Source organism: Hakea prostrata, chromosome 5 (genome assembly GCF_041222555.1).
Source record: "Hakea prostrata isolate BN-2017 chromosome 5, UWA_Hpros_2, whole genome shotgun sequence".
In the NCBI taxonomy this organism is placed as follows: Eukaryota; Viridiplantae; Streptophyta; class Magnoliopsida; order Proteales; family Proteaceae; genus Hakea; species Hakea prostrata.
Genome location: NC_142604.1, coordinates 4213892 through 4241754, shown reverse-complemented (window position 1 = coordinate 4241754; position 27863 = coordinate 4213892). Strand labels below are relative to the sequence as shown.

At 39.4% G+C, this 27863-nt stretch overlaps 3 protein-coding genes across 8 annotated transcripts; 1 reads left to right on the top strand and 2 right to left on the bottom strand.

Moving 5' to 3' along the window:
- Positions 1–262: 262 nt before the first annotated feature.
- On the top strand, positions 263–14279 carry HAT3.1 (Homeodomain-like protein with RING/FYVE/PHD-type zinc finger domain-containing protein). 3 transcript variants are annotated; one of them, XM_089155202.1, is made up of 10 exons: positions 265–529; positions 4241–4302; positions 4456–5090; positions 8460–8625; positions 8775–8898; positions 8999–9108; positions 9205–9759; positions 10609–10950; positions 11741–11830; positions 11908–14279. In XM_089155202.1, the coding sequence occupies exons 3-10, from the start codon at positions 4465–4467 to the stop codon at positions 12259–12261; spliced, it is 2367 nt and encodes a 788-aa protein (XP_089011328.1). In that variant the 5' UTR covers positions 265–529; positions 4241–4302; positions 4456–4464; the 3' UTR covers positions 12262–14279. The 3 variants fall into 3 exon arrangements, with proteins under 3 accessions (XP_089011327.1, XP_089011326.1, XP_089011328.1); XM_089155200.1 differs by having other exon boundaries at positions 264–529; positions 8999–9759; XM_089155201.1 differs by lacking the exon at positions 4241–4302 and having other exon boundaries at positions 263–529; positions 8999–9759.
- A 2282-nt stretch (positions 14280–16561) lies between these two features.
- Positions 16562–18008, bottom strand: LOC149014514 (zinc finger protein 4-like). The gene has a single exon (XM_089156874.1). The coding sequence runs from the start codon at positions 17773–17775 to the stop codon at positions 17212–17214; it is 564 nt and encodes a 187-aa protein (XP_089013000.1). The 5' UTR covers positions 17776–18008; the 3' UTR covers positions 16562–17211.
- A 2399-nt stretch (positions 18009–20407) lies between these two features.
- LOC149014513 (protein NONRESPONDING TO OXYLIPINS 2, mitochondrial-like) lies at positions 20408–26613 on the bottom strand. Of its 4 annotated transcripts, none has more exons than XR_016173627.1 (4): positions 26357–26612; positions 26147–26265; positions 25737–25812; positions 20408–21473 (listed from the first exon to the last, which is right to left on the bottom strand). XR_016173627.1 is itself a non-coding variant. In XM_089157030.1 (4 exons), exons 1-3 carry the CDS (start codon positions 26503–26505, stop codon positions 25790–25792), a joined length of 291 nt encoding a protein of 96 aa, XP_089013156.1. In that variant the 5' UTR covers positions 26506–26612; the 3' UTR covers positions 20411–21473; positions 25741–25789. The 4 variants fall into 4 exon arrangements, 3 of the variants coding, with proteins under 3 accessions (XP_089013155.1, XP_089013156.1, XP_089013157.1); XM_089157030.1 differs by having other exon boundaries at positions 20411–21473; positions 25741–25812; XM_089157029.1 differs by lacking the exon at positions 25737–25812 and having other exon boundaries at positions 26105–26265; positions 26357–26613.
- Between the last annotated feature and the right edge of the window lie 1250 nt (positions 26614–27863).

The window sequence follows — 27863 nt, the reverse complement described above, 5'->3', positions numbered from 1 at the left end:
GTCTCCCTATCAGGTAGAACCATGTCTCCCTTGACATTTTTGAACCACACATTAGGGGGTTGGGATCCACATGGGACCCACTGAGATTTTCATCTTAAACTTTTTTTTATAACAATCTTAATTTTTTTCCTCTGGGGCACATTGTTCTGTCTCGGGAGGTAATCTAGATTTACATGCATATATAATTAACTTAAGAGAACCGAGCCACGCTGTGAACGATTGAGGTTTAATAAAATCAACGTGGCGTGCATCCAACACCACAAGTGTCACCACGTCAGATGCACTACCAAGTTAGCATCCGGCGGTTCAGAAAAGCGGTGGTGAGTTCGGGGGACACACCGCCTTATTCTAGTTAGGTACGTCGTACATAAAGGCTTCTCTATTGGGTCCGAAAGGCGGGAAACTATTCAATCCGTTTCATTTGTTATTTCGATTTGGTGATTCTGCTTTGCTGATCTGAATCATTGTTTTGTGTTACCCTGCGGCGTTGAACTGATGTTGAGGTTAACGAATTCTGTTGAATGCTGAGGTGAGCTTCTGAAACGATGTCTTTTTTATTTTTCCTGTACTTTGTTGTTGTTTGCGTGAATTCCTGTGGAGATGATTAAAAAAAAAGGACTTACACTCTGTTCAGAACGACCTAGCAGACTTACAATCTGTTCAGAACGACCTGACAATCATACTGGGATGATTTAGTTTTATCTTTTAGTTTTGATATCATCTTCGTAGTTATCTAGCCCTAGATCGTAGTAAATAGTCTCTGGTAGCATTCGAACTTGAACTGTGCAGTTTCTCTTGTGATGCGCATGAATTCAAACTTCAGTTTTCGTGCCTACCAGGTGAAAATTCGAAAACGAACATTTCTCGTGTCTCACTTTCATCCGAGTGGATCTAATTTGCTGAAACGAGGACTTGTATTTTCACCCAAAGCATAAGACTAGGATGTACTGTACTAACTTGTTCCAGTGATGCTACTAGTCAGTAGACACTCACGAGTGCTTGGTATTTAGTGTACCTAACTTCATAACAAGAATTTTAGCTGGGTACCTCTTCAAGACTCGGGAGCAGCTTATTTTAAATTTTAGCTTATAACCCCAGAAACACTCGCCAAATCGAACCCCTAACCGCCTCCACATTAAAGACAAACAGTTGACTAACTTGAATTTGGTCGATTCAATGGAGTAACATGATTCAAAGTTAATACACCCAATCGGATGCAAACACAGGAAACTTAGTTAGTTGATGATGCGTCCAAATCTGATTGAACTGCCCAAGTATTGAGATTCAACTTGCAAACACAGAGGATGAGCATAGGCCGACCTTGGGTGGTTGGGAAGCCGCTTTTGATGACATGCTGGTCAGTTGCAAAGCCTCAAAATAAGAGTGATAAAATTCAATTACCTGAGGAGAGAGAGGGTTTTGATATTTATAGTGTTCACCTGGTTGGCACTGATTGTCGGATGGAGTGGCTTGCTTTGTTGTGGATTGTTGGGTCCGGGTTTGGAGTTTGATTCCTTATCAGTCTTTGAATCCTATATCCACCCCTAATAAGGGAACTTTCCTTGGTCCTCCCAATCCCGACTGTCGCGAGATAGGGATCCCATGTCCATTATCCCGAGCTTCTCTCCTTGGTGGCATCTTCACTTTCTTTAGGAATCCTTATTGTGTACTCCTTGATTGGTTCAGCGGTTTCCTGACCAAGTACAGTCAAAACAACGGCTGTCTTTTATTTGAGTTGTGGGTAACCCGTTTGATTAACCTAGTTGAACTGGTGTACCAGATCGACCATAACAGGTGAGATTGGGGTTTAGGAGTGGGAGTTGAAGGGTGTTTGCTTGCATCTAAAAGTGCTACGCAAGTGCACGTGTCGCAATCAAGTAATAAAGAGTAAGTAAAGTATCGATCCCACAGAGAATATTATCCTTGAATTTCAATGTAAAAGGGACACTAAATTAAGATAAGATTGACAAAATTACTTGGAGTAACAAACTAATTAAAAGAAAGACAGATGAATTAAACAAGAGAACTTAAATAAAAAGAAAGCACATAATAACAAAAACTTCAATTAGCGGTATGGATGCTGGGAATTAGTTTCCCCTCTCTTGAATTTGGACTGTGAATGCTACAACAAAGTTGCATTGCAAGGCATATCAGAGAGCCTGGAACAAAATTATACATGAGTATCTTTCGATCCACAAAACTTCAATTAGCGGTATGGATGTTGGGAATCAATTTGTTGGGAATCAGTTTCCCCTCTCTTGAATTTGGGCTATAAATGCTACAGCAAAGTCGCATTGCAAGGCATATTAGAGAGCCTGGAGCAAAATTATACATGAGTACCTTTCGATCCACTTATGCATTAACATCCTAGTTTAAAACCATAGTATTCCCGTGGGGGAATTGAACTCAGGATGCGAGTTACGCCTAGGTTCCAATGGTGGTTATGTGAGGCAGGTGAATATCCCTATCCGACCCGCTAATTAACTAAACCCACGTGAAGAACAAGCTAACACACGTTGTGCAACATTGGTCTAGCTCCAATTAACTTTCCAACAAATTAAAACCACAATATTCACTCAGAGATAACCAATCAATAAATGAAATTAATCAAAACATATATGTTGAACACACTAATAATGAACTATGCTACAGCAAAGTCACAATAAGCTAATAGCAAATTGAACAATCTAGCTCAAATCACAGGTTCGGGTACTCCTCTATCAGCCCAACATTACAAAGAAACTAGTTCATACTAAAGGTAAAAAATAGAGAAATAAATATAGAAATTGATGGAGTTCTACTAAAATATAAAGAGATAGGAAATATAAAACCCAATAGAGAGCTTGAAGAATGCTTCCACAATGCTCCAGCTCCCTATATCCAGCAGCTCCTCCTCTTGGCCAAAGTCCCTTGTCTTTGTCCTCCCTTTTTGGTGCCCCCCTTTCTCAATTACCACATTTCTTCCCTTAAGTGATCAAGTAAAAGTGGGTTGTAGGATTGGAACCTTTTCTGTTGAGATCTATTGCTAAGATCCTTCATGTAATGACAAGAGGAATATCTAATCAGCTAGCCTTTTTTTGGTGATTTCATATGGTGATGTCGCGTGTGTCCTTTGATCATCCCATCTGGAAAAATTATGTTGCAGCATCTTTACAGCAAACTAAGTAGCCTTATTCTGTGTTCCTCTCCTATGATTCATGTCATTTCTTCAACATTATAACTCTCCTCCTACAATGCCTAGAAAATTAGGGTTAATCAATTTCATCCTTTAATTGAAGGAAAATTCATGCAAAAGTAGTATAAAAGACCTTTGCAAGACTTAAAACACTAAAACTCTCTAAACTACTACTAAGTGAGAATTCTCACTAAAACTAAGAGAAATCACTCTTAAATCAAGCTATCTTAAGTATAAAAACCCTAGAATTAACTCTATTTCATAGAGTTATCAAAGGGGTTTTGGATGAATACAAAAGCTACAGAGGCACTTGAACCATCAAATTCCAATATTATTAATTTCATATTTTCTATTGTAAATAATTGATTGAGGAGAATTTCTTTGGTATCATTTAGAATTAATTGCAAAATTTTCTCCATGTCTTGGACTCTTGGGTGAGCAGAGAGAGAAAGTCTAAAAAAGGGGATATCTACCTTTCTTTGACGGATTGAGATTGCACTGGTGGTTCTACTTGATTGAATTTGCTCTCATTTTGTCATCATCCTCATTTGGGCACATGATGCTTTGCAGAATATGAGTGTGTTTAGCTTGTAGCTTTGTGGAGATGGAATTCTGAGCCCTCTGCTCCAACTGGCTGCAAGTGAAAAATTTGCTAAATATTGATCCTGGACCTTCATTTCTCTCATATCTCTATCTTAGTTTCTAAGAAACCACCTTGCAGTGAGAGAATGGTAATACAACGAGTGATTTATTGTGTTGTGATATCTATAAAGGGTGATTATCTGAGGGAATATTATAGTGTATAAAGAGTTGAATATCTGAGGGAGCTTCTTTATGCTATGATTACTGATATTATATGAACAGGTTTTTAGATTCCAAAATGGTGGAGGTACTTTTATATTTTTTTTTTAGTACAAAGGCGCATTACTTTTATATTATGATATCTAAACATTAACCTCACTCCCGCCATTCTCTTATTTTATTTGATTGCAAACACTGTTCCTCTGTAATGTTTGCATGGAATGGATTATCTTTTATCAGAAGTCTATTTGATTTTTCTTGCAGGAACTTCAGTTATATAACATTTGAACGCATCACCACTTTCAATTGTCTTTTACTTTAAGCAGGTGACATGTTGTCAGTTTCATCATCAATATTCTTGTTAATTTGATTCATGTATTTTAATTTCTTCTAAAGCAAAGGTTTGAAGTAAATGCCTCCAAGTGGTGGCAGAACTGATGCCTTCTAGGATGAGGATGCTTATGAACGTATATTTGCAGGTGTAGCATATGGATGCTGGTTCTCCATCTGGAGAAAACATTAATATGAGGAAAAGTTCAAGCCCCATTAAAAGTACACCGGAAGGAAACCGTCAACTTTGCTCTGAACAATTACAAAGTGAAAATAGACCAGAAGAAAGCCATCAACTTGGCCCGCAAGATGTACAAAGTGAGTGTACACCAAAGGAAAGCCATCAACCTGACTCTGGACATATTCAAAGTGTTTCTGTTGAAACTACAATGGTTCCAAGATCTGATTCTGCTGATATTGAACTAGTGAAAACTTCAGCTAAGGATGCTGCAAAAAATTGTTCTAGGTCTTCAAGCAAGCTGACTAAAGCCTCCTCCGGATCTAGGAAAAGGGCATATATGTTAAGATGCTCAGTTAGTAGTGCAAGAGTTCTTAGGTCAAGGCCCAATGGAGCCTCCAAAGCTCCTGTTCATTCTGTTGCCGCAGACAGGTCCATTAATGTTGCTTCTATGAGGAAGAAGAAAGGAAAGAAGGAAAAAGAAAATAGAAAATCGAATGAAGAATTCTCAAGATTTAGGAAACGCATAAGATACTTGTTGTCTCGAATGAGCTACGAGCAAAGCCTTATTGATGCTTATTCTGGTGAAGGTTGGAAAGGACAAAGGTTTGTATCTGGTTGTGGAACATCTATTTTTAACCGTAATATTTTGGGTATTGTGAGAATGTCTTAATTACTTTTCTGAGATTACTGTCCAGACAAAGCATTTGCCTATGTGGTAATGTTCTTTGATTGAAGTTATTTCTTGTATGAGTGTGTGCATACTTATTCACAACCTTGTTTCACCAAAAACGTTGTTGCTCTCAAAATCATATATGCATGTGAGTGAAATGGTGAGAGAAAGAAAATCTTGTCCTGATGTTTTTGTTTAATTTTCAATTGATTCCTTGTATTTGTGCTGTCTCATGGTTTCTTTAATCATTTTGAACCAACATTTAAAGACGTGGAGGTCTTTTCAAGCCTTATAATTGTGCCTTATAATTGTTTCTTACTAATATTCATTTGATATTTTCTGCTTGTAATACTTTAAAATGTAGTTGCATTAATTCTTTTGAGTCATCCCTTTGGGTTTGTTAATATCGAACAGCCCATAGAGGCCCTCTGTGATTTAGTGAATGCCTGAGCATTGCTTTTAGCAAATTTCTTATCCCACTGTGAGGATGACCAAGTGCCAAATCTCTTATCTCTTCTCTTCTTATCCCAATGGGTTCCCTTGGGTTGCTTCTATATTGTAATTAATGCAACTGCTGTGAAGATCCTGAAGGTTGCAATGGTTCTCCAATACCCCTAGCTGCTGCCACTTTTGCAGGTTAAACCCAAAAAAAAAAAAAGTACCACTCACACCCTGTGGGTTCACTACCACGCAGGGTTTACCTCCAACTTCAAGGCTGTGTAACTCCTTATTCTTCCTCCAGAAGTCGCTGAATTAGAAGCCCAATACCTGCAACTGGACCTCCACTCGATCCAAATTTGAGCCCAAGTTGGTGACGGTTCAACCTGCGGTGCTTAAATTTCTAACTTAAGTCTTGCCTCCATATCTCCCAACTTAATCATGATAATTAAGTGAGAAGTTCAACCATGATTCTCCTCCACACAAGCACCATCTGCGCTTCAAGCAGAGTTTGATACCATCAATTTGGCTGGTTTCGATTTTCACACACTTCTACACTTTCTAATTTTATGACCTGTTGGATACTTGTGTTCCGACCATTCAAACCAACTTGTATAATAACCCAACCCTTGACTTATTCCTGAAAAGCCTGTCTTTTGGATGGACCTACATCAAAGATATCACGTTAAGGCATTTGGGACTTATCATACACAAAGAAGGTGGCAAAGATGACGTTTCACAAAGAATTAAATGGGCTGGATGAACCGGAGGAGTGTGATTGAAGTGTTGTGTGAACATTCACATTCCTTCATAGCTAAAAGGAAAGTTATAGGGGTTTGTGTCACCTGCTATGATGTATGGGGCAGAATTTTGGGCAGTTAAGAAGTGTCGTACAGTGAAGCTGTATGTTGCAGAGATGGGGATGTTAAGATGAATGTGTGGCAAAGGTAAGAAAAATAAGGTGAGGAATACACATATTAGAGCTGATTGTGGGAGTTTTCCTAATTAGCGACAATTTCCAAGAATGTCGCCCAAGGTGGTTTAGCCATGTGCAGTGGAGGCTTCAGGATGTCACTGTAAGGAGAAGTAATCTGAATCCTATTGAAGGAGATAAATAATCAGGAGCAGGCTAAAATGACCATAAATATGATACAAAACCACCACCATTTTGGGCTTATTTTTCTTAGGATGAACCCAAGGTTGGGTATATAGGTTATGGGGCTCTTATCTCATGGGGTTAACTTGTAATTGGCCATTTCAAAGAACCTAAAGAATGGGTAATTAAGTTGAGAAACAAAATATTTTTGAAGGTTTTTTGCTTCAGTTCTAGTGAATCAGTTGATCTAGTGGTTCAATTTAAGTTCGCATGTGACTAGAAAACGAACTGGTAGTGTTTGAAGTCTATGTTGGTTCCTGGTCAATAAAGTTAGCTAATAGGTTAAGGATTGGGCTATGTCTTTTTTGAGCCTTTTGTATAAAGTTGTAATAGGGTAATTAACTGAACATGAATTTGTTTATTGAAATTGTTTTTACTAGCTGTTGCTGCCACGTCCTTTGTGAAAGATCGTTTGCCTAATGCTTCAAGTCTAGATTATGTCATTTCTTGGTGTTTAAAATCCAAGTTACCGTAGGGACTGTGGAATCAGTAGACTCCTATTCGAGAAGCCTCCCATTCAATGCGGTGGAAGACTCATCTTCTGGGAGAAAGGTTCAGTTATTGCCCATTCGAAGCTGCTGTCATTAAAGGACTGCAACTACAGTGAGTTAAATTTGGAAGTTCTGAGTTTTGAACATTTATCTCTCCCCTGCAGAAGCACTCAAGCAAGGTGTTTTTTGAGAATATTCTGCCCAGCTCAATCCGTTGGGTCTTTCATCCCCTTTGAACCATCCCTTCTAACAAAACCAATTAGATCTGGTTAGCAATCTGATAAGCTGAAACCCTAGAGTTTCACCTTACCAGATTTGTTGGGAAGATGGAAGACCTAATTTTCAAATCTCAATAACACAACCATCAGCTGCGTCCAATATTTGGGTCAAACAACCCTTTCCCTTTCCCCTACAGTCAATCCAAGCCCCCTGCACTAATTTTTGCTAGAAACCCTATATCCTCCATTAGAAAACTATAATCCTAATTTTCCAATTTTTGAGTTTGGTTCTTATTTGATCTTTAGTAAAACTGGCTCCAGTTGTTCTCTTATCAGTGTAGGACTATATCAAGGTGAGGTTGTGAAGAAGGATATGCATAGTTTGCAAAGTAAGATTTCAAAAAGAATTTGTCGGAGAGCAAGGATCCACATTGTCAGCACCATGTAGCTGAGATTTTTCTTGGCCTATTTGCTTTTCGCTTACTTCAATGTTTCATCTTCCATTTCTCAGTTTTCTTATCTTATTTTTTCATTCTTTTCAGTTTCCATCCCCTAGGTAAGGACCTTAGTTCCATACTTCATTTTGAAAGGACCCAATCGCTGACCCCATTTAGTCCTTGATAAGGCTGTGTGGTTGTCATTGTTGCTACTTCTTTACTACCTATCAAATCTTGGAGAAAAACTTGAATGGTCCATGTCCATCCTAATGTTCTATGACTGGGTTTGGGTTGGAAAATTTTATGGTGGTCAATCCATTGATTTACCATGGAAAATAAATTTCTGCATTACCGGGAAGGTGGCCAAGACCTGGACCCATATTTGAAACATTTCTGACCCCTTAGCTTTTCTATTCATTTTTGCTGTTGGTGGTAGAAACTGGGATGTCTCTGTTTACTTGGGCACCGTTAGAATTTCTGACCTGTACTTACTCTTTGTCTACATCTCCTTGTGAATTGCATGCTTCCAAGTGTTTATATAACTACTGTTATAAAACTGCAGTCTGGAAAAAATTAAGCCAGAGAAAGAGCTCCTGCGTGCCTCTACCGAAATTTTACGTTGCAAGCAGGAAATACGCAGTTTATTTCAACATATTGATTCATCGTGTGCTGATGGAAGACTTCAGGAATCCTTATTCGATTCAAATGGACAAATCTACAGTGAGGATGTAAGCCAAGTCCTTGACCTCATAAGCTTTGTTTTGTCATCTTCAAATTTTGTTGTGTATTGTTTACTGTTTCATTTCATTTCATATGATAGTGGATGAGCAGTACTATGAAATAGTGAATGATTAGCTATAAATCCATCTTATGGCAGATATTCTGTGCCAAATGTGGGTCCAAAGACGTGACTACCGCAAATGATATTATACTCTGTGATGGAATGTGTTACCGTGGGTTTCATCAGATGTGTTTGGACCCTCCACTGTTAAAAGATGAAAGTAATTTTCAAACAGCTCAAGCAATAAGTCGTTCCTTTGAATTAGTGGTTAGTTTAATAACATGTTTCTAGTTTATGCTGTGTTGGGTTTTGTCATGCAGTTCCTGGAGATGATGGTTGGTTGTGCCCTGGATGTGATTGCAAAGTAGATTGCATCGACTTTCTTAATGAATCCTTAGGAACGGATCTCTCTGTTACTGATCACTGGGAGGTTAGTTGGGAATTGTGTGGTTTCTTTTTATTCAATATTTTCACAAAATTCTTCGAACCTTTCCATCCTAGGGTGTTTCGTTTATTCTATGTGCAGAAGGTTTTTCCCGAGGCAGCTTCTCCCATGAGTAGAGGTAAGCAAGATGGTGATTTAGGGCTGCCATCAGATGACTCTGAAGATGATGACTACAGCCCTGATGGTCCACAGGATGATAGGAAAGCCCAGACAGAAGACTCAAGTTTTGAGGAATCTGGCTTCACTTCTCCATCTGAGGACTCTGAGGCTTCAGCCAATGATGACCTTTATGCAGGACTTCTTTCTGATGATGCGGAAGATGATGATTATGATCCTAATGCTCTAGATCAAGATGAAGTTGTTAAGAAGGAATCATCAAGTTCTGATTTTACTTCTGACTCTGAGGATTTCAGTGCCTTAGATGAAGATAGCATGCCTTTTGGTGTTGTTAAAGTTCCTGAATCATTGGCAGTGGATGATGCCAAATTCATCAGAGATTCAGGTGAGAGATCCACTAGAAAGAAAAACAAATCATTAAATTCTGAGCTTCGCTCCCTTTTGGATGTGGATCGAAAGGCCACACCTGTATCAAGGAAAAGGAATGTTGAGAGGTTGGATTACAAGAAGCTGCATGATGTAAGTTCTTATAGCTTCCTTTCTCTCTTTCATGCTTAATGTGGCATGGTGAGCACTTGAATGTTTATCTCATCAGGCAGATGAAATGGAAAACAGGAAGAAGAAAAAATAAAAAAAATTTAATGTCTCTTTTAACTTTTCTTAGGGTATGAATAGATTCCATATCTGATTCATCTTAATCAATACAGACATATCTGACACCTTGACATAGTATGGCTTTCAACTTGGATCTGTTCTGGTTGATTAACTGGTTAGAAAACATAAATTCCTGATGACGGGACCTATTGACATATTTCAATTGAAACGTTGGAAGAATTTAGTTGCTTCTAGTCATGTTCTGGTGAAATGATGGAAGTGTTCCAATCAAAACTTTTAAACCAAGAAATTTTGGATGGAAAAATTTTGTTTGAAACTTCGTACTAAAAAGGCTCATTTTGACCTTAAAAGTGTTTCGGCTCATTTTGACCTTAAAAGTGTTTCGAGAACTTTCTTCACCTTGACACCGGGGGTTTCTTTCCTTCAACATAGAGATGACACAGCTATTGAACCTCAGTTCTGAGAGGGTTCATGGGATGTTCCGTTATCAGTTCCACCTTTTTTGCATAAACCAACTTTGTTGTGCTCAGAAGGGCATTTGTGTTATACCTGCATTATGGTTGGTATGCCTTCTGTCTTGTATCATTTTTTAAATTCCTGCATCAACCTATCCTCTTAATAAAATATAATTTTTTGATTAACTGCATCTTTTTTGGGGGCTAAAAATAAAATAAAATATGGAAATGTTACTTCTGTTGGTTTTTTTCATCATTTATGTCTTAATTGTTTGTCATTCCCCCCTGATTTATGAAGGAAACATACAGAAATGTTACTTCTGATTCAAGTGATGATGAAGATTGGATTGAGGGACGTGCATTAAGAAAAGGGAGGAGTACTTCTTTGGTGAATAGTACTATGTCACCAAAAGGAATTTTTTTAACCACTATGAACGAGACAAATGAAGGAACAAATAAAGATATGCAAAGCATGACAGAGACTGAAAGAACCCCTGAGAGAAAAACTCACCAAAGGATTGATCTTGGAGGTACAAACAAATTTGAGCTCTGTAAGCAAAAAGATGGTTCAGAATCTTGCTCTTCTGAGAAGTTTGTCACTGCATCAGCATCAAGAAGTCTTGGAAAAGCTGCAACTGAGGTAAGTATCTTTTTTTGAAAACCCCCTTCTATTTTTCCTTCACAAGAAAGTATACCATTGCAGATGATGACTTCCTTTTGATGCATGTGTTATTATTTGTCTCTTCTATTAATTAGGTAACTGTGCCGGGACAAGACATGTTCATCCGATCACATTGCTTAATTTTGTTCTTGCCTATAGTGGTGAACTATTTGATTACTTGTTTATGGTGGCTTTTAAAAAGTGGTCTTGGGAAAACATGTTTCAGCTGTCGAGTCATTTGTTGAATTGGTGCTTGACCTAGCTACCAAGTTGATTTGGTTTTGACCCTTGCTTTTGTAAGAAAGAGAGAACCATTATAGTATGGTTAAGGAAGCTTGAGACTTGGTTATGCTCTGATTGCAGATATAAACCACTCTCATGAAAACAGCAGGACTCTATGATGATTGTCTAATTCATGCGTTAAAATTTTGTTAGGTTTTGGCTTTTATACTATGACTATAAATGATTTTCATATATCTTTAATTTCTTCATTTATTTTTTTTCAATGACATCCTTCTATCTAAATGATTTACTGTGACATCACCCTAGCCTTGTTCGGTGTTGTTTTCAACTTTAGTTTGCTCTTCTCTGGAGTTATCTTATCCCTGGCCATATTTTGAATGAACCCTGGCTAGCTAGCATAGGGTGGGTAAGGTGAATCATATTTTTCTTCTTTGCGAGTGTTTGTCGACTTATACTTTGGTTTAAGGAGTTTCAGCGAATCCTCTCATGTTCTACTCCTTTTCCATTTGAAAATTTTGTAATGCAGAGGCTAGCTGAATCACTGAGGGAAAATCAGTATCCTGATCGATCAACAAAAGAAAAATTGGTGAAAGATCTGGGACTCACGCTTCGACAGGTCTGTAGTCCTCTATTTCCGTTTTTAGTTGCAAGTCAGTTGCTCTAATGTCTAATCATGATTTTGTGGCTTTTTAGGTTAGCAAATGGTTTGAGAATGCACGTAGAAGCTTGCGCTTATCAGCAAATGTTGGAGTCTGCAAAGCTGAAACCAATCCCCTGAATAAGGAGAGCAGTCTGACAAGTTTAGAGCCTGAACCTGACAAAGATGCTGCAAATGTTGGTGGAGAGGGAAGATTAAGTAAATCAGGTTCTGCTGAGATCATTGGCACAGAATGTTGCAGTAAGAATGATGGGAGGATATCTGCGACTGAGGAAAGCAGTCAAAGCAAGTCAGCTACACCAAATTACAGGAAGAGGAATTGGAATGATGATGATGAAGAATTAGATTTGACGAGTAATATGGGAAGACCAAACAGTACTCAAACATGAAGGTGGTCTAGGCTTCTGGGATCCACTCATGAATAACGGAGCTCTTCTTTGTATAGTGGCATGCAGATTACTGAGTGAGCCAGATTCAGATTGGGCCCAGTTCATGAAAAGTATTTACCTCCCATCAGTTCCCTTTTTGGAGGCAAAATGGGGCAAATCCCCATCTTGGGCTTGGAGAAGCAGAGAAGCACATTCGAAGGGGGGAGGTCGTCAAGAAAAGGCTGTTGCGGCATATAGAAAAGGTTAACCAGATAAACATATGGGAGGATCCATGGGTCCCTTCTCTGGAGGGTTTTAAAATCCTCTTCAAAAGAGCCAAGGCTGTGACCTACATGTGGTGGAAGATCTCATCCATGGCGACTCCAGAACGTGGAAAGTGGAGAGCATTAAGCGATGGTTCTCTAAGGAAGAAGCAGACGTAATACTCAAAATCCACCTCTCTTTGGTTCGACGAGATTACCCCATGGCGTGGGGGGAGCAAAGATGGCAACTTCTCAGCGAAGGCCTCTTTTCAATTATAAGAGAGAATGCTGGAAAAAAAAGAGAAGGAAGTTCCATCAACTTCAAGGGGACACACTTGGGACAAAATGTGCGAGAAGATTGGGAAGCAGTGCGGAATTTTCTACCCTACAAATATCAATTGTTTCTTGTGGAGAGCTTGCGATGATAGTGGGCAAAGGGGCTTAGCTTGAGGGGTGTAAAGGTGGATTCCAAATGCAGGTAGTATGGGGAAGCAGAAGACGTCACTCATTATACTTCATTGCCAGTTGGCTTGGCAGGTATGGTTTGTTTTTGCATTGTCATCGAGGAGCTCATCTGTGGAAGATCTTACATGGCCAAATGGGTTGGGGGTTGGAAATTTCTCTGTTAAGGGAGTGGAGTAGACGCCTAATTTTCTTTGTAGCTTTGAAATTATGGAAGGCTAGGAATGATCGGGTGAGAGGATGTTGAAGATGGGGGGCTGATGGGGTGATCAGGAGGCCTCAGGTGCACATGTTGAATTCTGGAACATTAGGTGAAAAAACTCTCAGAACAGGGGTACTGGGATTACTAGGCAAGGGACTCATAATGGCCAGTGGACTCCGCCACTTGATCCCTTTATCAAGCGTACTGTGGATACTGCATGGAAAGAGAAGTAATTGATGGAATAAGGATTATTGTAAGGGGCAGCGGAGGAAAACTAGTGCTTGCCAAGTCTCTTCCTATACCTTTCCAATCAGTGATGGAAGGAGATGCTTTGGCTGTAAGGGAAGGATTACTGGAGGCATTTAGTAATTGAAATGAACTGGTGGATGTTGAATCTGGCAACCAACCATTAAGAAGGTCCTCCAAGGCATTTCTGATGTTTGTCCTTTCACAGTGAACCTAATTGTGAAAGATATCCAGTTTTTGGCGTCCAACGTTGGAATATTTTGAGATTTCCTATCTACCTAGGAGTGTTAATGCTGTAGCAGGTCCCTTTGCTCAGAAGGCCCTTTTGGTCTACTAAAGTTATGCTTGTCCATTGATCTTGCTTGCTCTGGACAAATAAATTTCTTACCAAAAGAAGAAAAAAAAAAAAAAGCCATGGTTTGCCTCAGCAGGAGTGTCTGAGCATGAGGTGAGTATGCATCAAATCCGTGCACAGCCTCCTCTATTACTAAATAGAAAGCCACTCAGTTTTGCAGGCCTCTGCAACATCTTACCCATGGGGAGTCGAATTGGTCTTTCTGTTAACCCTTTTTAGAGCGCATCAGTTTTCAGGAGTTGCTCCCATAAGTGATAAGCATAGAGAAAGTCGTTTGAGGTGGCACGAGGTACATTCAACGGAGACCTATAAATGCTCATGTTCGGAGAAGTGATATAATCCATATTGAAGGAACTAGAAGAGCTAGGGGTAGACCTAAGATAACCTTAGGAGAAGTGGTGAGAAAGGATATGCATAGTTTAGGCCTTGTATCTAGCATGGCCTCGAACAGAACTGATTGGAGGGCAAGAATCCATGTAGCCGACCCCATTTAGTTGGGACAAGGCTTGTTGTTGTTGTTGTTTCCTGCTGCTTTGATGAATTTACAAATAGCGAGAACCAACTATAAGATTTTGATCGATTAGACAATAAATGCCATTACTTGGTGCGTGTGGGCAGAGGATCTTTGTTGCTGACGGTTGACAACACCAGGAAAATATATCTCGTATTTGATTATCAGACAGTGCCGACTTGGGCAGTGACTTTGCATGATAGCATGAGAAGGTAACAGGCCAAGATGCGGATAAAGAAAAATAGATATTTCCTACTGTTTTCTGGAATATTCTGTTTGGTCGCTTTTATTGTAGAGCAAATTATATATAGATTTCTTGGGTTTGAAATCATGAAAAAGAAAATGAGTATGAAGAACAATGGAGGAGATATTTCCACCAGTGGAATTCCACACTTTCAAGAGCACCCTTGACATTCCAGAGCTTCCTGGCGAAGTCAATGGAATGGAATCTGCGTATCCTGGCTATCCTCCCAAGTCCCATGCTTCATGGACAACGGTAGGAAGTCATGATCAGAGCATAACATGTATCAACGAACTTGGGATGGTTCATGATCAGAACAATGGTCAAAAAAAACTGCGGCATAAAAAAAGACATTAGAGGATGGTCAGAAAAAACAGGGGCATCAAAAAAGACAATAGAGGAATTAAGCCAACTATCCAACCCATTGCCTCTCTGCTTTACATGAGCAAAATGCACCACAATAAAATCTTCACCTTGGCCCTGATAACCCTGGGAACTAGTTTCAGGATGGGTTTCAAGTTTTCTGGGATTTGTGTGTCTTCCTCTGGTCCAACACATCACATTGCTAGAGGGACATCTTACATTGGGATTTTGGCATACAGGGTGTTTCCCAGAAGCAAAGGCTAGAGGGTTCCAGCAGGGAATGGACACAGCATCCCTCATTATCAATGGGGATGGAATACCCATCCCTCTTTGGACTGTTCTGAACTTCAGAACTGGTTTACAGGACAAATGATTGTCCGTGATTGTGGAACCTGATCTCTTAGAAGATATTTTAGGTTTGCAACTACTTCTCTTAATTGCTTTGATTTGAATTAAATTATTTTTCCATAAAGGGTCATTTAAAGGACTACTCAAAATGGGTTTTTGTAACCACAAACCACGTTTTATATCATTTCTTCCTTTATTTTTTTTAGTTTTGCACTCATCTATAATGGTTATTCTCATTTCTACTACTACATTGTATTTATCTATATGATACTTTTTAATAGTTTAACGTTCTACACCATATATCATAGTAGGTCTGGTCATAGATGGTCTTATTAACGTTAAGGAAATACATTAATTGTAAGATATAGTAAAATATAATTAATGACTATATTTTAAGTTTTTAACTGTTTAAGAGCTGCTATAACACATTGAAAGGTGTTAAAAGTACAAAATTTATTATTGATTTGATTTCACTCGCCTGTTTTTTGTCTCTTTCAACTTGACAAGCTTGCAGATCCCAAGGTCAATTTGAATGACTTCTACTTCAATTAAGGGAAGGACTGTTTACTATTCTTCTTGTAGACTTTACTGCACGACATTGATACCCGACTTAAGACCTTTTTATGTGAGAATTGAATGTGCTACACCATGCAGGCTTTTGCTCGTGTTCAACCTCACATCATTTAAAATTCCTGTGCTTCCCACATGCCCCAAACTATTTCAGAGGCAAAAACTTGCAGAAGAAATCCCAAAAGTTGAACTCCTCCAACTCCGCTGACTGAAACAGCCAAGGAACAAGTAGCCCATATGACATTTTTCATGGTGTAGGGAAACCCCATCCATATAAAGCTGATGAGATGGAAATTCAATCACCTGGTAGATTCATTTGTTGAACTACGGATTGGGTGAAATGTTCAATCAAGAATATTAGGAAATTTCCTAAAGCCCCAAAAAGGAAAGAAAGAACAGGTAGTGTGTGTGTGAGAGAGAGAGAGAGAGCTGAACCTTTAGTTTAATTAATTATAATAAAAACAAATAAACAGGTATATTAAGGCTATTTTTCTAGAGAGAAACTTAAGTTTAGCTTGTCGAACCTTTGGGGTAATGTAGCTTCTTGACTCTAGATTCGCCATCACTGTTGACCAACTGTCAGTTATCTAAATTTCTATATAGGTTAAACTTTTTCTCTTCTTGTGAAAGGAAACCTGGGGACAGAATTGTGCCCCTTTACAAGCTTTTACTGGAAGAAGTTGTCACTGCCTTGGGCAGTCTCATCCAACAATAGTAAGGCCAAGGAATATCTTCACCAGTGGTGTACAGATATTCGGTCCTGGAAAATGAACATGATAAGAAGAGACTTATGCAGTGAATCCCAAAACTGGTAGCTTTCAAGTAAGAGATCTTTATCTTGAAGAGAATTTACTAAAGTAAACTTGATTTGGATTCTGGAACATGTTCTGGTTGCTTCAACTCTGAACAATCTAAATTAGTGGAACCATACAATAATGAAATGCTTTTGGAAACTGTAAGAATTCAAGCGTGGTGGGTGGCCAGCAGTGCAGACTTGATTACATTATGGAGTCTTAAGAAAGTGAAGATATTCCTCTTCCAGTTTCATTATTTTCTCTTGGAAAGGGAACAAATAGGGATGCTCTTCTAATCTGGCTCGTTATGGGTGGACAATGTTTAGGTTCTACAAATTATGCTTTAACAATGTCATGAATGGTTGATCATAAATTTGTATTATCATTCATTTTGTGTCTCTAGAATGCAGCAGAACTCGAGGAAAACTAAAAAGAGCTATCAACATATGTTGGGGTGTAACTTTTCAGAACTGAAAGCATAATACACTTGATATTTACTAATACACAAGATGAAAACAGTTGATAATTCATTGTCTTGGAGAGCCCTCTTACGAGTGTTTTGATGCTTCAGTTTATCAGGTACGTTTTCAGATCATTGTGATTGAAGGTGGGTGATCTAGAGTCGAAGATTCAAGTCAAGCTTATGTAGCTCTGGAGGTTGCTTGGGCTGTTGGGGATCCACACGAAAGCTTCCCGGCCACATCGAATCTGTTGCCTCTTCAAGCATGAATTGTGACCATGCCATGAGGCCTTTGTTGGCATCATTAAACCGTGCCACCATCTTTGTTTCTTCCCTGCCTGTCTTGTGCACTTGTGAGTGGGGTCGAACACCTAGTGATCGAACCATTGGAGAACTGAGGTGCAGATTCATCATTGCCACTTCTCTCTGAGACTGGAACCTCCTTGCAGCTCCTCTCTCCCTCTTGTGTGCGTTCTGATGACCACCCAATGCTTGGGAACTGAAGAACTTTCTCATGCAGAAGTTGCAAGAGAAGACTCTGTTTGAAACTGGTTTTGATGGGAAGTGATCAGAGTCCTCTGTCACCTGGGGCTCATTTCTGCCTAGGCTCAAACTCAACCACTCCCCAAAGTTATCTTCCTCTTCAGCTCCATCATCTTCGGTATCATCATTCTGGTTTTCCAATATTTTAGTTGATTCTTCTTTGCTCTGAGTAATCATTCTCACCACAACCCTGAAATTGAAGAACCCAAGAAAGTTGAAGTAAAGCCTCTCCTGCAATGGTTGTGGCTTTGGGGAATAAATGGAGGAGGAGTTGTCATAAGGGATAGGAAGTGGCAAGTGGATATCTTTTTCGATAATTAAAGAAACTGATATTTTTTTCTATCCAACAGCCCCACCTATTGATTGTTTGGTAATTGGTATTCCAGGGACAATGCTTATATCATCTTTTACTATTTCTCATGGCAAAGGTTAGGATTCCTTCCTTCTCATCTTTTTCCTTTTGATCCAATTTCAAACCAACTTTATATGGTTCTCCTTTTAGTAACTGAAAATTCAGGGTTGACAGCCCAGCAACAATTCCATCACCAATCCTAGTCATTCTCTACTAATTCAAATTCACTGTATGCAAGTGATGGATGCTGTTACTGTCCTGTATCTAATACAAAAGTAGTTATAGACTCGCACAGTAACATGGTCAGATCTCAGATACATGCATGGTGTCAAAATTACAAAAGCTAATGGAGCTTTAAGTCCAGTACAGGTGGGCCACTCAAACCAGAGAAATTTGTCAGTGTTTGGCAATCTAGACTACAACTTATAATTTATTGCAGTGTCGCAAGTTTTGACACAATCTGAAAACAGAAAATTTTGACATAAAGTCTACTAGTTAAACAGAAAAAAATAGTGGATTTCCATAAAATTTTCTGTTTCAACAGTCATCACCTTTCTATTGGGTTATCAAATCTGGTTTATGAGATACAGATAGAGAAAGTTAATAGCCCTTCTGGAGATTTCGGAAAACTATTGAGTCAAAGATGAGGTTCTCTGAGGATATCAATTCTGGTTTACTGTTGCTAATGGTTTTTTTGGGGATGGTGGGGTTTACAGATCAGAACTTCAAATAATAATGATGATAAAAGGGGAGAGTAGATATGGTGGTGAGTTATTTAATTGCTTGAGGAGAAAAAATAAATATAGTATCTCTGTGGATGTGATCTTCATGTGGGCCTCCCTGTCTCTCCTGAAATAAGTAGTGGGCATTGGATCTATATATAGAAAGAGAAGTGAATAGAGACCACTTGCACTTATTCTGAGAATCCTGGAGTTACTAAAACAAAATTGGCAAGAAGACAGGATTAGACTCCCCCATAATGGATGCTTGCTTGTTTGCTCATCTTAGCTAGCTGACAGTTGTACAGTAATTTTTTGAATAGCAGTTTTGATTTCAAGCTTTTAGTAATGAAAGGTTACTTACATTGGTTGATGGGTCAAGTAGCTTGAATGGGAAACTTGTCTTACAGGAAGTTATAAGGAGTTGGAAACATTGAAAAATAAAAAGGGTGAGTCTTGGGTTATTCATCAAATAAGAAGCCAATATGACATATATACTAGTTAGTTTAGAAGAGGAAATCTTTCCTCTAGTGTTTGCTCTCATGCCTAAAACTATTTCAAGCTGTACAATTTGACCATTATTTTTCCGGGTGAGTTCCAATTTTACCTCAGATTTAAGGGGACTGCCTAAGAACTGAAAGTTCTAATGAAATCTGAATGTCCAGGAGATATGCCTCCTGTAACAGCAGTAAAGAAACATGCAGTATGATGTGAACTTGAAGCAATCAAGTGGGAAAAAGAAATATTCGACCTCTTTCACTTGCCTGCCACACGTTGGTTTCCAAGTTGATTTCTATTAAATGTTGAAGATGGAAGAAAGGGAGGAAAAAAGGAGTTTAGACCCAAGAATCCCCAAGGAAGTAATACTCTGGTTGGCTGCTTTTATAAATATTCTGGGGACCTAATTTTTGTTCCTAGATAATGATAATTATGTTGGATCTGGTTCCTACAGTTTCTCAACCCCATACTTAAAATTCCTCTTTCTTAGTTGATTCTGGTATTCCCAACTCCTTTTGGAGCTTTCATCATTTTTCTGGATGAATAAAGGATTCATCAACTCAAAAGTAGAGGGGGATGAGAGAACAACCAAGAATACAAATGATATACCCTACTGAGGCCAACAAGGCTCTAAGCATACCAAGTCGAGATCAAAGAGCCAATGCAAACTCAAGTCTCAAAACTCATTTTTTTTCCTATTTTTCTTTTCTTATTTCGTAAAGATGGGAGCTTAACAATGAAGTCTCCGTTATGGAAAAGAAAGTGTAATGGGTAACCATAACTGTCAAAGGCAACAAATTCAAGGTGGGAGATGGGTAACCATTATTTTCAAAGATAACACATTCAAACACACACAGTTTTTCAACTCAAGTAAGGCTAAAAGCCTAAGATCTTTCCAGCCACCAGGACCACCAGCCTTTTCTCCCCATACGAATACAGTGCACATCGACGCACAGTCGCACAGAGAGCATGACACTGACAGTAACCCGATCCAAACAAAAGAGGAAAGAAAAGTGTTGGCAAATATTAACATCTCCCACTTTGCAGTTTGCACTATGGGGATCCAAATATGCTTTCAACTGGGTTTCAAACAGTGACTTTTCAAATCTATCTCATCGGCATCCTTTCAGGAACCCTAAAGTCTCAGAAGAATAGCAGCACTGAAACAACTGATGTGACCTGCCTCACCAAACTGCGTTGTTTGTTTTGCGAGCAAGGATGGAGCTCCAGTCTCTTTCTCCTTTTTCAGTTTCTGTTCTGAATTCTGATTCCAGGATTTAGTGGATGTTGGCGTAAGCACTTGGATAATGATCTATCCTGTACCACACATTCTCATGCATTCAGTATTCACACGAAATTTCTCTTGAGAAACTAATGCTCAGGATGGAAACAGATCGAAACAAGTCTTCCAATTGCCATGATTATGATCAGATACTCTCCCCATTCCAAAAACCCCCTTCTATCTGACTACGATTACAAGATAAATGCAGGACCATTCTTCCACATTCCAGCCATATCTAACCTAGTGGCATGCATGGACTAAAACTTCATGTTTTCATCACATCTGATCAACTGTACGTCCAGCTAAACACAACTATTAAAATTTTCTGTTGCAATTGCTTCACTACATTTTATCTTCGGTTGTAGCGAGTGGTTTCTCTTCATTCATATTCCAATTCAAAAGGACTAATCTCCTTTTGATACTTACCAACCGAAGAATACACTTCAAAACAGAACTTTAGATCTTTATCAGAGAGAAGGTTCCAGGGGTACTCACATATAAATACAATGGACTCTCTGCTTCCTGATGGGTAGTGTAACAGACCCCTTAATTTCTTCATTTGTTTAACGGAAGCTACCTTGTTTCCCCCACTTTTTAGCCAAAAACTTTTAGACAAATTCCACTGGTAAAGAATTCGGACTCTTAACAATGTTCATAACAGTTCCCCATTGTCATGCATAATTACAAAATATGCTGCAAGGATGCATGAAGCATTAATGAAGGTAAACAAGATAACATAATCAGAGAAGAGGGGGAAACTATAAAAATAATAACACCAGAAATGATATTGCTGTGAAGACACCAGCCTGCAGTGTTCACCTATAGAGGCTAAATGGTTCCCACACGTAAAGAAAAATGGAAGTTCCAAGTTTTCCCCCCAGCAGAAAAGTTGCCAAACTCACTAACTCAACAAAGTCCAAAGCTACAAAGGAGAACCTTCCACAGATTGATTCAACAACAACTACTGCCCAAAAACATATTAGCACCCAGTGTGCTGATCAGACAGCCATGGCCATTCAAGTACCTGCAAGGCACCACAGGTGCAACATAAGTTCCACAATAATTCAGAGTACTATTTAAGCCTACAAATACTCAAGTCATATGCAGCATAAACATTTTTCAAAAAACTGTGTTTACCATATCCCAATAGAGATATTACCAGAACATATTATCAATAAATTTCATGAAGACTACACTAATCATCAGCATGAGAAATTAAAACCTCAGCAGTACTTTCAAATTGCCACACCACAAATTCTATGATATGCACATCACGCTACTGAAGGTTTGGGGTTCCACAGATGCGGGAAGATTGCTGGTTTTAAGTTTCAACAATTCAGCGTTAGGGTTTCAGTTTCTCGGAAGTCAACAATAAGGTAATCTTCCAACTGGGAAATCGAGAATGGCTCGATTGGGACATGGATCAAGTTTCCAGCAAAGGGAAGGGATGAATTGATCCATATATAGGAAAAAGATGGAAGGTTGGATTGGGCTGGGTAACTTTAAGTTTCCTGAGAATAATCTGAGATAAATTTTGTTAGGGCGTGGCTGGCGGATCAAATGAGATTCAAACCGACTTCAAACCGGCTGGTTCATTACGTTGGTTGGATTTTGGAGAATTCGATTCCCAAAATATTTATTGAATTATGGTTCAATCTTGCGCTGGTGGGGCCGGTTCCCTCCCCCTCGTTCCGTTTTGGATGTGCTCTGCATGCTGTTCCACCCCGTAATCTCCCTTTGGCCGAGTTGCCGGGAGCTGAGCATTGAGTTTCCCACAGGGCTAGGGGAGTGCTTGATTAAAATGTGGGTTGTTGTTGATCCACCACCCACCCGCCAGGTGAGTCAGTTGAGGGCAATTACAAAACTCAGGTTGATCTTAGAGGATTCAAAAATAAAGATGAGGGGTTGGAGGTGACTCATTTTACCGAAGTACAAGAATGGCAACCTGAAGGCTTTAAAATATCCTCAAATTTCCATGAAATTCCAGCGACACTGAAGGGTCTTAACGGACACTGATTTTGACAGGTTGGGAGAACTTGAAGAATTCAATGGATGGGAAGGGACAATGAATAGCTCTCACTAGGTTAAGCAATACTCATATAACAATTCTACTTCAACAAATTCATTTTCAATTTTTGCCTCCCATGCAAAAAACATGGAGTAGACATATGGAAGTTAAAACTCAAATAATGCTCTCTGTAGCTTCGAACGTCAGGCACAAAGGATTTGTCTTCAACTGGACAGGGGCCTCAATTCAGGTATGCTAACCAATGGCACACATGCGAGATTCCATGTAAAAATCGACTATATATGGCATTAAATGTTACTGCCCAAAAATCCTCACCTAAGCAGCTCACAACTAACTACGATTGTTATAAATAAAAGAACAACAATCCCTCAACCTATATATATAAAACAAAGTAAAACTGAGTAAATTACTTCTTATGGGGCTCAGAACTCTCCAGTCAACTTATCTCATGTTGACTTTCTAAGAGTCTATGAGTTACTAAAGTCAAATAGCAAGGAAGACTAACCAGGATCAAGGCTCCTATCTGCAATTTCTGGGTGTAGGCATATATACACACTGCTTCACAGAGAGGATGTGACCTGAAATTCAAACTGGTGACCACTTGGTCACAATAGAGAAGCCTTACCATTGCACTAAGGTCCACCTCATTAGAAATTAAAAAATAATAATAAATTACTATATATCACTCATTAAAATAAGCTGATGTCTGTAATTGGTCATAAACTATTTCAGAATTACAAAGAATGAATGTTGTAGGCAAACAAACCCCCAAGTAGTGCCATCCAATTTGAGTTCACTCTTATGCATGTTCATCACATGTTGTGCCCTGGAGCCTGGTATTAACAGCATGAAGACACAAGTGGTGTCTGGTGATGATTCAGATTCACACAAGCTTGTGTGGGGGCTGGTACTGCTTCATCACGTCATATAAATATTTATTTGTAGGATCCATCTGTGGAGGTTATACAACTCGAACTCATACATCCCCCACCCCTAGCCCTCTTGATTTTCCAGTAAAGTATCCTTTACCCTTATTGGTCCAGATAGCTCAAATCCCTGGATTATTGACTGCATTATGATGTACCAGTTTTTTACCACATATTATTATTATTATTATTATTGGAGTTTTTTACCCGTGGTCCCTTAAAGTGGGGTGAAACTCTACCCTCCCCCTTTAAGTCAAAAAAATTACTGGTGACCCAATTCCAACAAAGTGCAATATCACTCGTTACCCACTGTTACTCATTTTGTTAACCAATTCAAAATTTGGAATGACCATTTTGCCCATAGGAGGTGTTATGACTAAATTACCCTCCCACACCCAACCCTTAGGAGGGCTCCCTTCACCCATCCTCTACCTACACCTTGCCGGAAACTGCCCACCACCGCCAAAAAACACCACACCCCTCCACCTATTGGTGACCATCGCCCCACCTTCCCTCCCCCCGGGGGCCGGAAAGCACCCATCTTCCCTAAAAACAAGAATACATACAGAAAATCTCATAGCTATTCGAAAATGCATCTTGTCTGACTCATATTATTCTCTCTAATTACAATTCCATCTACCATTTTAGAGAAGGAATTCATTTACTCCCTATATTCTGATCATCTCAAACGGTTTTTGTTTCTATTACTGAGATTTAGGGATAAGGATAAAATGCTCTTTTTGGAAGGTAGATAAATTGAGCTTAGTTTATGAGTTTATCCATTTGCCTTGATTGCAGGAAAATTGAGAGAAAAATAGAAGATCCAAATATAATCAACAGGGTAATAAATCCAGAAAACAAACTGCAAGAGAAACAAAGCAAAGCTTCTCCTTTACCCATTTCAACCACGACATCTCTTTATCATTATCTTCCTTTTCTCCTTTCTGGGTTTCAATTCAATGTAATTATTACTATTTTATCCGCATAAAGGAATAGATTCTTCATCTTTTGTCTTCTTACTTTTCTGTTTAGGGTTAGGGTTTGCCAAAATGAGGAGACGACGATCAGCAATCTAGGGTTTTCTATGAACTTTGTGCTCTGCCTTTTAACATCCTTCGCTCTCCTCTCTCTCAATCCCCTTCTCAGCTCCACCTTCTCTGCCTCGTAAATTGAGGCGTGCATCCAACTCGTAGGTGTCTCCATCCTCGTTTTGTTGACCTTAGGGTTATAACTAAGATGCATTTGCAATTAGTTATGAGATTTTCTGTTTGTATTACTGTTTTAGGGAAGGTGGGTGATTTAAGGCAAGGGGTCAAGGGAAGGTGGGGGCCATGGTCGCCAGCAGGGGGAGGGGTGTGGTGGGCAGTTTCCGGCAAGGTGTAGGTAGAAGATGGGTGACCTAAGGGTTGGGTATGGAAAGTTAATTTGGTCATAACACCCCCTTATTAGCAAAATGGTCATTTCAATTTCAAATTTTGAATTGGTTAACAGGATGGGTAAAGTGGGTAACAAGTAACATTGAACTTTGTTGGAATTGGGTCACCAGTAATTTTTTTTTACTTAAGAGGGGAAGCCTAAAGTTCCAACACTTTAAGGGGCCACCTGTAAAAAAACTCTTATTATTTTCTTTTTTGGTGGGGGCCTCAAAACCGGTAAATTTTCATTGATGGTTATCTAGGATATCCATGTTAACCAGTTGTTGATCTTCACCTATATAACACCAATGACGAAGCCAACAATATGGATGAACAAAGATTTAGCAAGTAAGTAATAGATTGCATCATGTTAAAATGCAACAAATTAACAAAAAGAGCATGCCCGTGGATGATTCATACTCGTTCTTTTTCAAATTCCCACATGAATATATGAACTCAAAACATCATATGTAACAGGTTAAGACACTTGCAACTCATCACATAAAGCACCGTAATTAACTTTAAAATGCCTACCAAAAATATATGTATGTACTCCACCATTTACACAGATCCTTATAGGTCACGAAACTCTGAAAGCATAAACAGGCAAAGCAACAACAGAAGCCATACGCACCCAAGAAAGAAAATCAGAATCGAAAAGATTCACAAGAAGTAGAAATATATGGGCATTTGACTACCAAATAGACTAAGTTCACTAGGCTGTAAAATGCAACCTATAAGAAACAACTACCTAGCATCAGTCAAGAAACTCGAATAAAACAGTCAATTGTATAACCAACAGGAGTAGAAATTTAGAATCTTGTGTTTACATTCGTCATAAAAAAAAAAACCAATCCTTTCAACATTTTGGTTATAAAATAAAAATAAAAAACAAAAAAAAAGTGAAACAAAATAACCTACGATATGGCATTATTGTCCTGTCTTCGGATGCTTTGACAGCCTCGCAAAATCACCCATCTTTTCCACTCCTTCCTATCAATCCCAATCCCAATTTCTTCTTAAAACACATTTGAAAGCCAGGAAGACGGCAAGGAAAAAAGAATAATAATGAAACAAAAAAAGGCTAATTTAATATTCATACCATCAATCAAAAGCACCATTGACCCGATATAGAAGAAGAATGAAATGAAAACTAGGGGAACAATAAATCCAATAGAAGATGCTCAAACAAAGCAATTCCGGTCAGAAGGGTGAAAAAGTTCAAAACAAAGTCCAAGTTCTTTTTTGTGGCCAAAATGTTTTTCCCATAAACAGTAGGACTCACAAAGATACTACTAGCGATCTGGACAAGAACGGCAGAAGGTACCCTGAGACAACTCACAGCACGCACGCGCGTTGACAGCGAGGTGCGATGTGAGGCGAGCTGCAGCGACCACACTGTGCAGCGGCAGTAGCGATTGCGCGCATCCTAACTCTCCCATAGTCCTATCCAAGAGGTTCAGAAATCAGTCAAAACAATAATCATAGGAAGAATGTGTCAAATTCCAAAACCCTGAATAGCGTTGTTCTCGGACACCTGGTTGAAAATGAAAATCGGCGAGATTGTAGACGGGGTGCGGCAAGTGGTGGGGGACGGACGCGTGGAAGTGGCGGTGAAGACCTGAAAGAAGAAGCTCTTGCAGTAGAGATCAACGATCTCGAAAACGATCCGCTGCGCCAAGCCATCACTTTCTCTGTTGAAGAACCAGAAATTTTTGGGATTGGAGATGAGACGAGGGTTTTGAAGGTTCTGCAGGGGTTTATGACCTTTCAAGACTCCGTTTGGCTAAAAATGAAAATTCCATGAGAAAACGAAATTTACGGAAAATTTTTCTTCCATTTTTCACAACAAAAGTAAATAAATAAAATACTCTTTTAAAAAATAAATACATTACTTTTTTTTTTTTGTAAATATAAATACATTACTTGTTGACTATTGCTGTTAGTGGTTCCAAAGAGTCTGCTTTTTTTTTTTTTTTTTTTTTACTTTAAAAAAGGGGGGGGGGGGGGGGGGGGTGGGGGGGGGGGGGGGGGGGGGGGAAAACGTTGGTTGTCCTCTCCACTGGTGGGAGCCGAAGGGGGGGGGGGGGGGGGGGGGGGGGGGGGGGGGGGGGGGGGGGGGGGGGGGGGGGGGGGGGGGGGGGCCCCCCCCGCCACACCCCCCCCCACGGGAAGGGGCGGGGGGGGCCCCCCCCCCCCCGGCGGGGCGGGTGGGGGTGGAAGAGGGGGGGCCGCCGTTTGGTGTTGCCCGGGGGGGGGGGGGGGGTGGCCCCCGCGGGGGGGGGGTGTTGTTGGGGGGGGGGGGGGGGGGGGGGGGGGGGGGGTTGTGGGGGCGGTGGATATAAACGTGTCATGGCATCCAAAGAGTCTTGCGAGAAACATAATAATTTATAAACAAAAAAGGTAAGGTAATATATATTCAATTGTTAATAAAAAAAATCTTAGGAAAATAGTATTTGGTAGCGTCTATGTTTGGTTGCCCGGAAAATAAAATAATCAATTTTATAAATAAAATGATAAATCAGTTATTTTTTGTTTTTACATGGGACGAGGTCAAGAGACCAAAGGAGCATGACACAAAACAAAAGAAAAATGGCTCAACTAGCAGATCTGCTTGAAGGAGCATCTCCAATTCTAGAGATGATTCTTGAAAGATAATCAAAATGGTGTTATCTTCACAAGTCATTTTTTAGCAACAATCAATTGCTTTATTTCATTCTTCCAATGTGAGCGAGTCGGACATGCCCATTTGAGATTAACTTTTGATAAATTTTAGCCACCAAACTAGTATATATGCCGGGGATGGGGATATTAATATACCTCAGCGATATTTGACCCACGACCTCTTCACTAATAAGTGTTGGTTTCAACCACTAAAACAGATCTTCGTTCGCTGCTTGTTGTTTCTCTATCAACCAAGTATTCTAAGACGTAAAAGTTTTGTCTTACATATTTCAAAAGTAAAAACATGATGGGATAAATTTGATGATTTAAGCCAACGCAAAAGCTGTTCTATTGGTTGAAACCAACACCTCTTAGTGAAG

Coding starts and splice junctions, on each gene's coding strand:
- HAT3.1 (XM_089155201.1), top strand. CDS start 4,465: ATGGATGCTGGTTCTCCATCTGGAGAAAACATTAATATGAGGAAAAGT. Junction 8,626..8,774: donor GACAAATCTACAGTGAGGAT/GTAAGCCAAGTC, acceptor ATCTTATGGCAG/ATATTCTGTGCCAAATGTGG. Junction 11,831..11,907: donor TGGGACTCACGCTTCGACAG/GTCTGTAGTCCT, acceptor GTGGCTTTTTAG/GTTAGCAAATGGTTTGAGAA.
- LOC149014513 (XM_089157029.1), bottom strand. CDS start 26,505: ATGGCTTGGCGCAGCGGATCGTTTTCGAGATCGTTGATCTCTACTGCA. Junction 26,266..26,356: donor CGATTTTCATTTTCAACCAG/GTGTCCGAGAAC, acceptor CCTCTTGGATAG/GACTATGGGAGAGTTAGGAT.
- LOC149014514 (XM_089156874.1), bottom strand. CDS start 17,775: ATGATTACTCAGAGCAAAGAAGAATCAACTAAAATATTGGAAAACCAG.